Source organism: Acyrthosiphon pisum, chromosome A2 (assembly GCF_005508785.2).
Source record: "Acyrthosiphon pisum isolate AL4f chromosome A2, pea_aphid_22Mar2018_4r6ur, whole genome shotgun sequence".
NCBI lineage: Eukaryota > Metazoa > Arthropoda > Insecta > Hemiptera > Aphididae > Acyrthosiphon > Acyrthosiphon pisum.
The window spans coordinates 72,972,216-72,988,905 of record NC_042495.1 but is presented as its reverse complement, the minus strand read 5'-3'; the positions used below and the strand labels follow the sequence as shown (position 1 = coordinate 72,988,905).

At 29.7% G+C, this 16,690-nt stretch overlaps 1 protein-coding gene across 1 annotated transcript in view; it reads right to left on the bottom strand.

Moving 5' to 3' along the window:
• Positions 1-16,690, bottom strand: part of LOC100570548 (hemicentin-2-like) — a 399,451-nt gene that overhangs the window by 108,024 nt on the left and 274,737 nt on the right. Inside the window, exon 3 of the mRNA XM_029490743.1 lies at positions 1,290-1,585. Within this exon, the coding sequence (XP_029346603.1) occupies positions 1,290-1,585 (296 nt within the window). The remainder of the gene's footprint in view (positions 1-1,289; positions 1,586-16,690) is intronic.

The following is a 16,690-nucleotide window of genomic DNA, read 5'->3' as shown; positions in this document are numbered from 1 at the left end:
CTTGTATTAAATTATTCAAGTATTTTTACTCAACAAATAAAGTTTTATTGACATTCATAGAAAAAAAACTAATTAAATTGGAAACTGAAATTGTCCGTAAACAGCTCAAAACAAATCAAAATATTTTGAAATTTTATCATGTATAAAAAATTGAAATTTAAACAACCAGTGAAAATTTCATGTATCTACGATCATTTGTTTTCAAGTTACACCAAAAACCAAAATCAATTTTCTCGAAAACAGGTTTTGCATAAAAATTCCCGTTTTTCCTTAATTTTTCTTTTGTTTTTCACGGCGCTTTTGAAAACAATTGGAAAAATTTTACTTTTGACCCCCCAAAGTACCAACTAGATTCAATTTCCTATCAGAAAAGGTACTGTTGAAGAAAATCCAAGCACTTTTACTGTCCTAAAAGGTGATGACAGACACAAAAAAAAAAAAAAACACACATCATTGTAAAATCAATACATTCATTGTTTCACTCAGAATCTAAAATTATATTCAATAAAAAGTTTTCAATTTTGTTGTGTTATAGAAATAATATGTTGGATTATTTAAATCTGTCATTTATAAATTATGCTTTTTGAATTATTTTTTTCGGTACAATAAGTAGTTATTTCTACTTATTGTATCGAAAACAATAATTCAAAAAGGGATAATTGATAAAGGGAACAAAAATATTCATGACATATACAGGAGGTCTGATTATGTTTATTTCTTTGTCTATTTAAATGTAAGCTTTATTGAAAAAAAAAATAAGCACCATTAAAATTTGATTCAATCATCTCTGCGCATGAAGGTACTAACTAAAAATACATTTTATTGAAATTTAATTTATTTGTTTGCTTGTTTTTCGTGTAATTGTGGTTATTTAGTTTTAAATTCAGTTTTATAGTTAAAATTAAAAAAAAATACACGTTTAAAACCTAATAATGCAACATAGTTTGTAGCGTGTACTTTTTTTAATTAAATATAAATTTACAAAAGAAAAATCACTTTGGAAATGCAACGAACCAATGAATGGATTAAGATTTTCTGCTGTACCATTTATATTGTACATTATAATGCTCGTATTTAAATTAAATTACAAAGGGATTTTACAAAAAGCATAATTATTATAAAACCGCTTGTTAAAAAAAAAATCTATAATAAAATCCACACCCATGAAATGTAATAGGTATATACTAATACTGTATGTATTCAAAAATTTTAGGTATATGCTATATATTATAATAATAAATTATCTTAGAAATTTTATAAAATACCCCCCGTGTCAGTGTTGTACATACCACGCAGTCACCCAGGTTGGCGACGAGACAGGATATCCGGCTAGCCGCTCCTGTCTGCGCGACAACGGTCGACGAGTTTTCTGTCAAAAACTTCGGTTTCAGTAATGTCCGTTGGAGTTGCGTGTCGTCCAGTGCGCTGCTTTGCGTCGCGTTCGATACTTCCGTTGTGGCCACCGCGGTGGTCGAATTGGACGTGTTCCGCGGAGGCAGAACCGTGGAGCCACCACGCACAGGAGCCAAAGGTTTTTCGGCGGGTTTTCCACCAGTTTCCGGCACTGAGTTTTTTTTCCCATTGCCTGAAACAAGACAAACGGGGGATAATATTATCATTAGCAATTTATTATAGCGATAGCGTGTCCGTGCAAAAATATATTATTAAGAGTTAATCTTTAATAATAAAAATATTAAAAATTCATGTCTTAAACTTTTTTTTTTTTTATTGAGATCTATTCTAACGTGGATATTGACAATACCACACTCATCTTCTCTAAAATAAAAAAAAACTTCATAGTTCATGATAATACTGTACTATATTTAAGTATATTATAATAATATATTATATATTATACTACTGGCTATCATGGAAAAATAAAATATACACTATAAGATCATCAGAATCGATGCATTTTTAATTTTTCGAAAATGTTTACGATGTTGTAATTAGTGAGTAATTATTAAACTAGTGAAATACAATAGTTAAATATTATGTATATTTGTTACGTAGAAAAAATATTGCAAGGGTATGCAAACTTGTAAAATATAAATTATTTCATCTCGTTCTCGATGGTTCAGTGTTATAATAATATAGGTAATGCAATACATTTTATTCCGATATAGTAGAAAATCAAAAAATCAAAGCCATGTGCACTTTCAACAATAGTTTTACTTTTGTGACTCCGGAATAGAAGCGATTTATATTTTATTCATAAGACATGATATACAATGAACGTATAATATATAGATTATCATTATTATTATTTTATTATAATAATTCCGTCGTGCCAAACCGCAATACAACAGGTGGACTATAACTATGATTCACTGACACGGCACGCGTATCCCACACATATTTCCCGTGTATTTTAATAGTGTATTATAGTATAGTTGTTGACTTACTGAAATGTCAATCAAAACGAAATTATTGTGGTTAGCCACGTTCGGTAGTGGTAATCGTGACGACGAGGGTGCAAAAAGCGACCTAAAGTATAGATGTTTGATTCAAACAGTTTGAACTAAGTTCTCGTGCGGTATAGGTATATAAATATTGAATATATATATGTGCGAATGATGTCGGCCGTATTCCAAGACATACTATAATATAGTCTCTCAGTCTCTGCTGCGCCATTGTACGTCTGTATACACAACCATATACGTATGCGTTTCTAATATAATATGTCATATAGTCGTACCTATATTATATGTTTAAACACATTCACATTGTATATAAGTACGCCGGCACTACAGAAAACGCCTAGAGATATTAATTGTATGTGGTGCGTTAGTTCCATGTGTTAAATTCAAACGGTGTGGATTTAATAATAAGACAATACGAATTCCGTGCAATTCTCATTCCATTAACGATTTTAAATCTGCTCTTCGACTTTTGCAGCGAATGAAATAATATAGTATGTACATCGGTACTATAATATTACTATGTCTATATATCAGTGCGTGTACAATGTAATAAATGCAAAAATTACACCATTCACGCCTCCCGTGGTGTATCTGAAGTTCGACCTTTGGGGAGAGGTGGCGGAGGACGTCCCATATAGAGTACGCCAAGTCTTCTTCACGTTTTTTTTTTTAACATTATTAATATTCATTTTTATTTTATTTAATACTAAGTCGACAATCGTATTACTATAGATAGACCTTTGTCTCCCCTCGAATACGCGTCTGGAATCACTAACCATGTAACAGGGTTCAATTTGACAACGTTAAAACGATCGTTTCGTAATGTTATTCGTCGAAGTATACGCATAAAACATATTTATTTCCAGATTACGAAAAATAGCGCCCACGGGTTTTTTCTTTTCAATAGAGTAGGTATTGTATCGCAGCAACCATTTCGAATTGCACAGTTATACCATATATATATTATTGTTATTATTTTTTTTATCGCAAGTACAGAAAATGTGTGTTTGGAAAAATGTGGTGCGGCAATGTATAAATGGATATTAATGTATCGATGGCCCCGCGAACACCCTAACACGGATCAGGAAAAAAAACGTACGATCCACAATACGACGAGTGTATATTATATATATATATATGGCTGGGGACCGTCTCTTTCTACTGTTGTTGAGAAACGTATTTTACATTCGTATGGCGCGGTGGCGTTGTGAAAATGTAAATGAAAAACTAGTGACGGTTTTTATTTATCCAATCCGATACATATACATATACGACTTTTCTCCCTCTCTCCCCATTCGTATAAATTTGACGTCAAAAAGTCGCGTTACACTGATAGTGTGACAGGCGGCGCACAATCTTCCAGCAAAATGTTGGTTTTATATTCCCCCACAGAGAGTGGTTATCGATATAAAAGTTTCGATGCTTTGCAGCAAATACGCGCGGGCGCACTTGATTAATTCGAGGTCACCTTAGAGAAAAGAAGGGGAACGGAGATTGCAGATTTATGTCCGTAAAGTATTTTTAAACCGAGTACCAATACTAGATCGATATATAATTAAAACTCGGGACAAAAAAAAATCCCATTTCATCGCTAAATATCGAAGAGTGTAAATAATTCACTAATATTTATCTATTTACAAATTGACGCATAAAAAAATTAAAAAATGAATGAACAGTATTGAATCAAATTGTTGTAGAAAATTACTAGGTACCTATAGCTGCTGATCTAGCTCGTCGAAGTTGCTCGTTGCAAACTAAATGCCCGTGGATTTAACCCCTTCTTAAACTCCGTTAAATGTAAGTCACACGGATTTTTAACACAGTTTTTCGGGTTGTTTTTACAAAATTTAAAATATAGATATAAAATGATATTCAAGCGTAGTAACAATTTTATATTCTGGAACCAATGGCAACATTAAAATATAAAATTATAGATTTTTTAAGAACTATATTCAACATACATAATACAATTTAGCCCAGCCTAATACAGACCTTGTTGAATCTATTGACGAACATTTTATGTAACTCGGTCAAAAACTGTGAATTTTTACAAGAACCATCCGCTTTTGGCTTTTGATTTTATAGACCTAGTAGATATATTTATGAATTATATACATTTGTATGAAAATTAATCCGATTTGGAGCGCATTAAAATTTATCTATTTATTCTATCGTTTCCTGTTCTATTTCAGTTGACAAACACAATGTTATAATGACTAATCTTATGATTTCCTGCTTTTTAACTCCGGGCATAATTTTTATGAAACTGACAACAAAAAACAATAGACATAAATACCAAATATTTTGCATATGGTTTTTTTTTTAATGTAATATTAAATAAATATATACAGTAAATTCCTTCTAAGTTTTTTTGAGAAATATTTAACATTTATTCAATCATATACAATTCACTTGGAGTATCATCAATGTGTGAAGTCTATATTATATGTTTCATAAGTTTCCACCACGATATTTATAAACCTAGCACCAAATACTTATTGTAAATCAAATTGATAGATTTGATCGTGTTAGCTGAAAAAAAAATTTAATTTTTATAATGTTAAGACTCAGTTAGGTAAAATTTTGGTAAATATATTGTAATACCAAAAACTGTACACTTTGGTTGTGTTGTTTTCAATTCCAACGTGCAATATAACATAATAAGGTAAGACTCTATACGAGTATAAATACCTATTTGAACACCATCCTTCGTGGCATAAAAAATATACTAAATTAATTAATAAATTATTAAATATTCATGCAAAATGTATCTGTTTGGAGACATTTTATTGTAATATTTTATTTAAAGGATAGTTTTATTTTTTTTTGCTTAGGTTACCTATATAATAAAATATCAATAATGCATTTCTAATTATATTTTTAATGCTATAAAAATGTATTAATCATATTTATTTGTTTTATATTTGATTACTGTTAATTATAAAGTTAAATTAATTTATTCATTCAGAATAATAATATTAATATCGCGTATCAGCATATCCTGAAATTGAATTACAAACGTATAATGTTTGGCTGTATTTTAAATGGCACATGTCATCCATATTGTGAATATCAGTGGCGGCTCGTCGGCTGAGGCAAGTGAGGCACAGCCTCACCTGAAATTTATTATTCTAATAATTTATTATGAGCCTATTATCGGTATCATCTAATATTCTAATTATTTTTAAAAATATTAAAATTTATTTTATATAAAATATAATTTATAATTTTAAATTGTAAAACACAAAAGTCGATGATATAAATATATAATAATTGATAACATGCGACTTGGGATGCCAGGTACCACGGCAATACGACACCATGCACCGCATACCCCGCTGACCACGGACCACGGACCCCGCGGTCATTTCCTATGAGGAGCCGTGGATTGACGACAAGAAAATAATATTACGAATACTCGCTGGGTGGCGTTGACAAATCGAACCGACAAGGCCCGAGAGGCAAACATTTTTACACTTCAGTTGCGATATTGAAATATTAATGTTGGGTGGTGGGAGTGAGTTGAAAACAATATAATGACGCTAATATAAATCAGCCTCAGTATTCATCGTTCTGTATAATCTAAACAACAAAACTTCACTTCGATACTATTATAATGGAAATAATAGGAATCGCTAATATGTCTTTATGTTCCATAAGTCATTACTTACCCCACTATTTTCATAGATAAAGTAAACATTATCATTTATCAGTCAATAATCAGTATCAAAATATATACAAATATTGAAATATAACAATTTTGCATTAATTAATCTTCATGGATTAATACTTATTAATTATTATTACTTATTAATATTATAATTTATGACCACACTAGCACCTTACAAAATAATAATGTAGTACTTTTGTTCCATGATAGAGGATAGTACCCTTTACCCATAATTTTACAATTTACAACATAATAGTCGGAATCGTTATACTTACATTATTCGCTAAATTTGTTTTTATATTATAGTTTATTAGTTTGTAATAAGATATAAGTGATATAACATTATAACTAATCAAAAGCCGCAGTAAAACATTGAAAATGTTCCCGTTCAACGATATAATTTTGTCATTAATTGAAACTCCATTTTCCCGTAGAAGTGAAATAAAAAAAAACAAATTTTGTTTGCTGAACGTCTTAAAGATGTATTAGAAAACATCTGTATACCCACTCATAAAACTAAAACGTAGCCAAACGTTTACAACTTTTACTTTATAGACCGGTGATACCTTGGTCCTAGCAAGAAAATATTGAATCCTCCCCACCCGAAAAAAAACCCTGGCTACTGCACTGTCTATTGTCATTTAGGTACTAATTAATATCAGCCTCACCACTTACGAGACCCACAAGCCGCCACTGGTGAATATAACAACAGTTATTTAACTTTCAGTATAAATGTCTATAACTATGAAAAATAATGCAGTTCATTGGATACTACTTAAAATAAATCTCGCTAGAGAGAATATTACAGAATACATAATTCAAAATTCAAATACTGTGGAGGAGTAATTGAATCGGTCATTTCAATGACGACATAAGTCACCGATTTTTCCATATTGACTTTTTGTCAAATTTGATAATAATACACGTGGTTACGTATTCTGTGTAAAAACTACATAGGTAAGACTAATATTTAATACACAATTTACTACGATAAGCTATAATTACTGTAATAACTACTCAAGTCATTGACTTGTGTAGTTTTTGCTGCCATTCAAAAAAGTTAAGTTGTTGTTTATTTTAGAAAAAATATGTATTTCATCTTGTGTAATATTATTATAATAGTAATAAAACCACTAACACTTCGATGTTTATCTATTTAATTTTATTAATTTGACTTAGATTGTATATTATGAATATTCCCTGCAAAAACAACGCAAGTCAAATATGTTTTATCTCAATTTGATGCATTTTGATAAAAGTTGGACTATTTAAAACTATGGATTATGAATATCAGAAACCATAAAAATAAATTAGTAAATAGGTGTTGATGCAAAAAAGTTTTTGGGGTAGTAAAGTTTTTTTTAGTTCCTGTAAAGTTTAAATTTAATGACTTATGTCGTTATTGAAATGACCGATTCAATTAATGATTAGGTTAATATAGATAATTAAAGTGAGAGCCAATGAAATATCTTTGAAAAAAGACAAAACACAATTTTCAAAATATAGAAAAAGAGTTAAACATAATCAACATTCAAAGTCGAAGCTAATGGCGAATGGTCATAATATCACAGAGAAAGTGACGATGATTCTAATTTATTCTCAAGGCGTACATCGTTTAACGCGTTCATATTTCAACCATAAATTATCGTCAATAGATGAAATATGAAAACACGCATATACCTATATATTTTATTGTATAGGATCTATTTCTTTTTTTTATTTATTTACATTTTTTACAACGATTCAGTTTACTTATACATACATAAAATATTAATATTATGAATATAAATAGAAAATACAATATTTAAAATTCAAATCGTTCCAGCAGATAACAACTTATCTACGTACTACGCTTTTAAGATTATACTGATAAATTAATAATGAACTGCAATCAGATATTGAATCTAAAATCGTTATTTTAAACAAAATTTGGTATACGGCGTTACGTATAGTTAATATAGAATCTATATTATAGATACATTATGGTGTTGATGAACAATATTATTCATTTGTAAAGAATTTTCGATAAAATGAACATCTATTGTAATAATTTTTTTAAGTAATTTCAGTTTTTAATCAAATATTTGAGAACATATTATGTGGTTACTATCATGATAGTTGACAATTTGGTGATGATACAATTTTGAATTACAAAATTCTGAGAAAATAAGGTAAATAAATTGTATAATCTATTCATTACATAACTAAAATAAACATTTTGTAAAATAAATTAAATAAATTATAATATTGTTATGCTCATAAATTGAACGAGTCATTTTTGTTAAATGTACGGGTTTAATAAATATTGTTACTGTTTTTATTAGAGTACTCGTTGAAATTATATTATTTTATTATATTTGTTATTTTAAATTGCATATATCATAGGTGAGAATTAAATAACTAAAACCTAAGTTTTATTGATTTGAAGTGACCATAAGAAAAAAATCGAGAGGTGGCAAATCGGGGACATTTAAGGATATTTAATGGGTACACCACGCCCAACCAATTTACTTGGAAATACATGAGCTGGGTACCTCTAAATCTAGCATGACTGGCTGATTTAGATCGTATTATAATTTGTTCACAAAACATATTAGGTATTGTTGAATTATATTATGTTTTATGTTCCAACTATGATATTTTAAAATGTTTTTTAGGAACTGCACGTATTTTGGAAAATTAAAAAGTTTATATCTTTGATAAATGTTTTAAAATAATTTCAGAGCTATGACACTTGCTTATAGTCACCATTATTAACGAAAGTAATATTATTTTCCGAAGCATTTTGTAGCCGACTTACAGCTTTAATATTTCTAGTTCCGTTATAATTAATTGTTTACTATCAGTATCATAGTAGTATTTAAACTAGGATTACTTTTTTCATTTCATTACATTTTTAGGAAAAAGAACGGAAATTTCCTCAAAAATTTAACTTTGATAAAGTTGTGTATTGTTGTATTAACTTTAAAATAGAATATACCGGGAAACATTTTAAGTTCAGAATTATAATTTACCACTATATCCTGTTCTGAAATGACTGTAGTGAAAAGATTGTTAAACAGCCGGTCATACATGAAAACACCATGTATTTCACTTTTATGTTAAATACAGGAAACCAACAATTTAATTGTACAGATGTAATTGAGGTAGATTTTTTTGTATTATCATTTGTAACAATTAATTTTTAAAAAATCACTTTTACGTCGCATTAGATATTATAATTTAATGTATTTAAATTAATACGTTTTAGTGAGTTGGTATACACATAGTATAAATATAAAATTCATTTAAATTTAAAAAAAATGGGTTTTATTTTCATTAAAATTCCGTTAAAACCTAGTTGGGTTTTTATGAAATGTTGTATGTTATAACATAAGTTAAAAAAGTATGAAAGGTGAATTTTTTAAACGTGTTACAATTAAACACAGATGGAAAAATAATCCACGTGAATCCAACGGGATACAACCCACATGTTTCTGTCAAAGAAATAAAAAAATAAACTTGAGTAAAGCTACTTATTATAAAATGCCTGGAATTTAATTTATGCATTTGTTCTTGACGGTCAACACGTAAGTTAACAATTCAAGAGTAGTTATATATTTTATAATATTATGTTATATGTTCAAACCAATAAATAATGTTTATTATAAAATCTATGATTTCGAGTGAATTAGTATTAGAACCTACGCAAATACGATACTTAATAACCACGTTAATTTATGTTAAAATACGCATAGACGTAATTAGTACTCTGTAATCAATAGTTTTAACAATGATACATTAAGATCAACAGTTTTATTCTAAGGGTTAAAAGTAGTCACAAAATTGGATGTTCTATTTTTTTCGGATTAAAAATAATAAAATATGTTTATTACGGTTAGTAAAATGTATGCTACAGAGTACAGAACAAGAACTTAATTTATTTTATTCAATAAAAATAAGAATTATAAATTGTTAAATATTTCAAAATTTCATAATATAATGCAATACATATTATAGGTAGTTATGTATTTATGATACTATAACCGAGATCACAACTAAAACAAAATAATATTTTCAAATTCTAATAGTTTGTAATCTTTTTTTATCAAAGTAAAATTGGTCTAAAAAAATTCAGATATTAAATATGTGCGGATAACATAATACCTAATAAATGTACATATTGCATAAAAACATCGTTTATATGAATAAAATACAGAAATGAATGGTCATTCGAAAATCAGTATAACCTATGACAAATCGGATAATATGGAGTAGCTAATAATATTATAATTTTATTGTCATATGGCTGATAGACAATTTGACAGTTTATCAGCATAAATTGGTCTTACAAAATCCTATGGATAGGTAATGAATGTTGAATTTTGTTATAATATTATGATTTTTATTTTTTAATAATTTATAGCTGATCCCGCGCATTCTATGTCTATAAAATATTACAACTTTAAAAAAAATTGTGATTGTTCAACTCCTTTTTGGTGCGATTCGGCCTCCTTGGAAGTCAATTCGACAATACGTCAGATCGCGGACAATGTGCGAAAATTCGATTTAATGCATGCTTGCACCTGATCTGCTCGATTAACCAATGGCAACTAATAAAATAATAAATACTAATTTCTACTAATTATTTTTCCTATAACCAATAGCAACCATTTATAAACAAAAAATTCTACCTTAAATATCAAAATCCCCGTTTGAGCACCTTCCCGGTTTGGACCTACCTTAATTGTGAATCTAAATCATCCCCGGAACAATTGAAACACGTACAACAAATTTTATTAAAATCGGTCCAGCCGTTTAGGAATACATAAAGGACACACAAGCGGACAGACAAACATGCATTTATATATTTATATATATTATACATATAGATAATATGTATTTGTGTGGTATATTAAACTGTACAACAAATTCTTCATTATAAAATGGAAATTTCAAGTTTATTTTAATTAAATTAATTTTTTTATGCTAGCCAATTATAACCTTTATTCAAAAGTTAGAACTTATTGATATAATTACGAATTTTTAACAATATATCTACAACAACTATTATTTAAATAATATCTTCTTTATAATATATACCATTTCTTTTTTTTAATTAATTAAAATGTTGGGCTTTATAGCTTATTTTTAATAACTTTGGCTATATTATTTTTTGATTTAAAAATCATTATTTAATTTCATTCATAAGAACGATTTAAAAGGACGCCACACCCTCATGCGTTGTATCCGTCTTACAAACGTACAACATAGTAAATTGTACGTTAAAAATAATCCATTTTACTCTGTTATTTTTGAAATTTGAGGAAATTAACCCCAGGTATGTAATTAAGAGGTGGATGAGGGGGGTAAATCCCCCTCAGGACCTTTATAATATACATACATATTTAGTTATTAATTTGTAACTTCCTTAGTATAATGAATATAAATAAATCTATAAATAGGTTTTTTTACATGGTAATAAATGTCTATCCCCCTCCCAACAGGATAAATTCATAATTACGCCAATGACTGATTCATGATAAAATTTAAAGCTACAATATTATTATCTAGGGCATACCATAGGCTTTTTATTATATTTTAATTTTAAATTTTTTCAAATTGTAAATTGTTTGTACATCTCGCATGCGGGCGTAGCGTCCAATGGTATTTTATTAATTTTAAATTTGTTTTTATTTTTATCAGTTTTTGAGAAAATGTAGCTCTAGTATAGTTTAATATACTTATAAGTTTCCAAATAATCCGAATTTAACTTGATAATACGTTAAACAGAAAAATGAATATTACTTGTCCAAAATTTGACACTCAACAGTGACATTGGCGTAAAATTAGTTTCTTAAAAATAATATTTCTCAAAAAGGCGTACTGGTAAAAAAGTTTTTAAATAAGATCGTGTCAAAAATAGTTTCATAAAATTATCCGAATATTTTAAATAAATATTTTCACAACTGTATTAAATTCTTGAAAAGTTTAATAATTTTTTTATTCCAACATTTGTAATCTTATCGAGTAGAATCGAATATCTAGTAGCTATATTAAATAAAATGACCATTCAACTGTAAATTTATATTTGGTGTTAATTATGTAAATATAAACCATAACATTTGGTCCTAAAAATATACTTATATATATATACCAAATTCTCAAAATTATAAAAGTTAGGTACCTACAAATTACAATAATATTATGTCTGAATTAATAATATTAATTTTGTTTAATGTATCATCACTATAAACAACGAAGTAATTAATGTACCACAGCCTAACTGTGGAATGCCAATAATTCGAAGACATAAGAAATAAACACCAAATACTGCAACAATATTTGGAGAACCACTACAATCCGACCTCCCACCAAACATTAATATCATAAACTTCCTAGAGGAAACTGAATTATATAACTTAATCCAAACTAAACTAGTAATACCTACCTACCTGGCCTAGTAGCCGATAATATCAAGATAAAAAAAAAAAAAAAATGAAGGACGGAGTGGCCGAGTGGACTGAGGCGTCGGTTGCGACGTGCACCGTCGCCGGTTTGAACTCATCCACGGGTGGAATTTTTCTTCAGGCAGTCACGGTGTCCGGGGAGGAAGGCCACCATCCCCCACAGGGCATGGCAGATACCTACGGGTGCCCACTTAAAAAGTCTGCCAAAACAACGTGTGAAACGTGTTCAAAACCTACAGTACCCTCCCCCCACAGTTCCACAGGTTAATGTCCTCAGTTTTCGAAGCCTCAACCAAAAAAAAAAATAAGAATTCCACAATAATTTAAGATAAAATTACATGACAAACACATTAATAATAATAAATTAAAAGTAGGTACTTAAATTAATATTTTTTAAATGAGCATGTGTTCCTATAAATTTACATTTTTTTTTAATGTTATTGAGTTATTCTCGTGTTGCTGTGAGTTGTACAATTTTTTGATTATGTCGCCAACTTAAAAAAATGATAACAAACAAACGTGAATCCGAGATCAATATAGCGTTCGGACGACAATAGTGCTGCGAATACGCGTGGTAGTAACGTAATAGCTGGCGTACCTACATATATTATTATATAAGTCCACGGAGACTCCCGCCCCTCACCACAACCGGCACAACCACCGGGTAAGCTCTTGGCGAACGTGACGTTTTTGAAACGGCGTCGACGACGTAAGCCCGTAACGACTCCTCGTGTGCCACATCCCACCACGCCCCGCAGTCGCCCTTGACCCCCCTCGGAAGAGCGCCGAGGCCGAGATACGGGTCTGGTTGACGGGGGGGCTTTTCGTGTACCACGGTATATACGCATTCAGACTTTCGGTGCCCGTCCGCTGAACCGATACTCAATTAATCACCACGGCGGTGGCACCGACCGGTCCCTCTGCGATCCGCCGACGATCGTATTTCACAGGTCAGTTGCCGTTCGACCGTGTCAAACGTCACAGATACGGTCGTATGCAGCACGCACTATACATAACATATATAGTACATATATTTATATGCTGTTATATATATTTTTATCAGCGTCGTATGCGCATGTGCCATAGTGCCTATAATAGACGTATCGTCGTCGAGTGATACGACGGCACGAATGGATTTTCAATGATAACGGCCCGTGAAATACAATCATCACCCCCCCCCCCCCCCACCATTCTACAACCCACATCATAACATATCGTCGACATAATAATAATATCTGCCATACCGTATTCGATCCCCTCTCCCGATTTGTTGAATTAAAATGATAACGCGTAATTCTGTCGCTGTTGTTGGACTAATGGAATGTAATAACCTGCACTTTAAAAATCACGCAAAAATAATCGTGAGCGTGGATGAGTACGGGCGGAAAACAGACTTTGCTCTCTCAAACGTAGCTACTTAAGTGCACTTTTCGTTAGGCGCTCGTCGTCGTTTCACTAACTTGCAGTAGAAGAGTAGGTACGGCCTTTACGTTTTTATAAACTCATTATTTGTAGATGTTTAGTAGGTATATTTTGTAAGGTTAAGATTATTCACCAACCATTTACTTTTGTTAACTTCAATATACAATTAACTATGAATTAATTTTTGCGTGTAAGGAAATAAGTATACATTTACCTAGGTAAGTATAATTATTAATATCGTTAAGTAGGTACATATTATAACTGTATATATAAGTCATTATTATAATTGTACACAAAGAATTCTTAACAAATGTATTTACCTACATAATATTTAAGTGCATAATGAATTTACATATTATTATGTAGCTATTTTACAGGTCCATGAAAATAGCAACCCAAATTCAAATTTCTTAATTCTAGTTTTCTCGAAAGTTAGTACTTCAGTAATTTTTAACTCTAAATTGGTAATTTGTAAGTTCAGCCGTTTTCAATTATGCATAAAAGTTTAAATAGTGGCTAACATCTTTGAAACTTAGCCATTTCCAAGTTTTTGACCATGCTAAAATGGTGTGTGTGATTTGAAAGTATTTGTAAGTACAAATTAAAAATTCGTAAGTCACCCCTCTTTTAGTTGCCACTAAAATAAAGTAAACTAAGATAATCAACAATTATTCAACTAATACGCACTTTATGAATTTGGTGGCATTTTAATCATTTTGTTTGGCACCATTGTTTTTCATTGTTAAATCGGAGATATTGCTGAATGTAAATATTATATAGAAATAAATGCACTTTTATTGAACATCTTACAAATATAATAATTTTTTAAAAGTGCATATACTTTATGGGGCACCTTGTAGTACCTATAAAAAAAGCCCGCCTAGACGAACAATAAAAATATTATAAATACCCAAGTGGGTATAATTCAGCATGCAGATTTCTTGATAGAGCTGCAGTCTATAACCTAGAATCTAGTGCTAATATTGAGGTGTTGGACTAGTGAAACAGTGATTACAAATGCTTAAAAATTATTGAGAAAACTTGAAAATTAAAAAACTGAAAAGTTAAAAATGTGGAACCTTACAGATCTCTATTTTACTGTAAATAAATGTACACAATTTTATAGAAAACCATTAACAACATTTTTATGACGCGGTGCATTTTGCGTGTAATATGATCTATAAATATAAGATATTTTATATATAAGATTACAGACGAAACAAATATTATGGAATAATAATATATTAATATTAATATCATTATGAGCTTTAGTTTTAATTTATGGATTTGTGTTTTTATATTCCTAGCGAGAACAACGTACTCAAAGGTACCATGAACATTTCAAAAAAATTCAATTGATATGTATATATTGATATTTGCTCATTTCTGCAGTACCATACCATACGATATACGACGTATTATAAAACCAATAATAATATGTGACTATGAAAATATCATCGAAGTCCCTCTTAATTTTACACGATATGAAATTTGATAATCGTAAATTTACCACACTCTTCATTAGTACGATAGGTAATATATTGTCATTCCCGAATATCACTCATCTGTCGTTATAATTAATTTTACCACATGATCGCACAAGTCAACATATTATTATTATTAGGAGGTATAACTACCTAAAATAGCTGCGTCTCTCGCAATGACGTTGCGTTTACACGTCTTGTACCAATTATAGAAGTCACCGCCGTGATTCGGTATAGTAAAATATATTATTATGCTAACTGCGGGGTGAATACTCAATTATTACACAATACCGTAGGTAGTATATGTATGTTAATGAAAATAACAACGTGCTTATATAATATATTGTATCATTTAGAATTAATCAGAATCGATAATAACCGTAATTTATTCTTATATAGTCATGTATTGTACATTGATAATAAAAAAATATCTTTACAATTTTGATTTAACAATGTTTGACGATTGATGTTAATAGTTTACGAATATACAATATTATTGTTGATATAATATTTATATTTTAAATCGTGGTGGATGTACCAACTATCTTTTAAACACGCGGGATAACACGTACCTATTAGATATCATCGTTTGATTGATGATGATCAAACAATATAAATGGAAGTATATGGGACATGGTATAGTTTATTAAATTACCGATTCACTGCATACAATTTGATTAATGACTCATCGTATGCTCATCGTTAATATACTTTTTTTTTTTTTTAGATTCTGAGTGGAACGATGAAGGTATTGATTTCACAATGATGTGTGTTTTTTTATTTTATTTTTTTTGTGTCTGTCGTCACCTTTTAGGACAGTAAAAGTGCTTAGATTTTCTTCAACAGTATCTTTTCTGATAGGAAAGTGAATCTAGTTGGTACTTTGGGGGGGGGGGGGGGGGGGTCAAAAGTAAAAATTTCCCAGTAATTTTCAAAAGCAACGTGAAAAACCAAAGACAAATTAAGGAAAAACGGGAATTTATCCGCAAAATCTGTTTTCGAGAAAATCGATTTTGGTGTTTAGCGCTACTCTAAAAAAAATGATCGTAGGTACATAAAATGTTGACTGAGTGTTTATATTAGCATTTTCTATACACCATAACATTTTCCAAATATTTTGACTTATTTTGAGCTGTTTACGGACATTTGTAGTTTGCGTTGTTTAATTTTTTTTTTTTTATAAATATCAATAAAATTTTATTTGTTGGTTAAAAAATCTTGAAAATTTAATAGAAGGTTCCT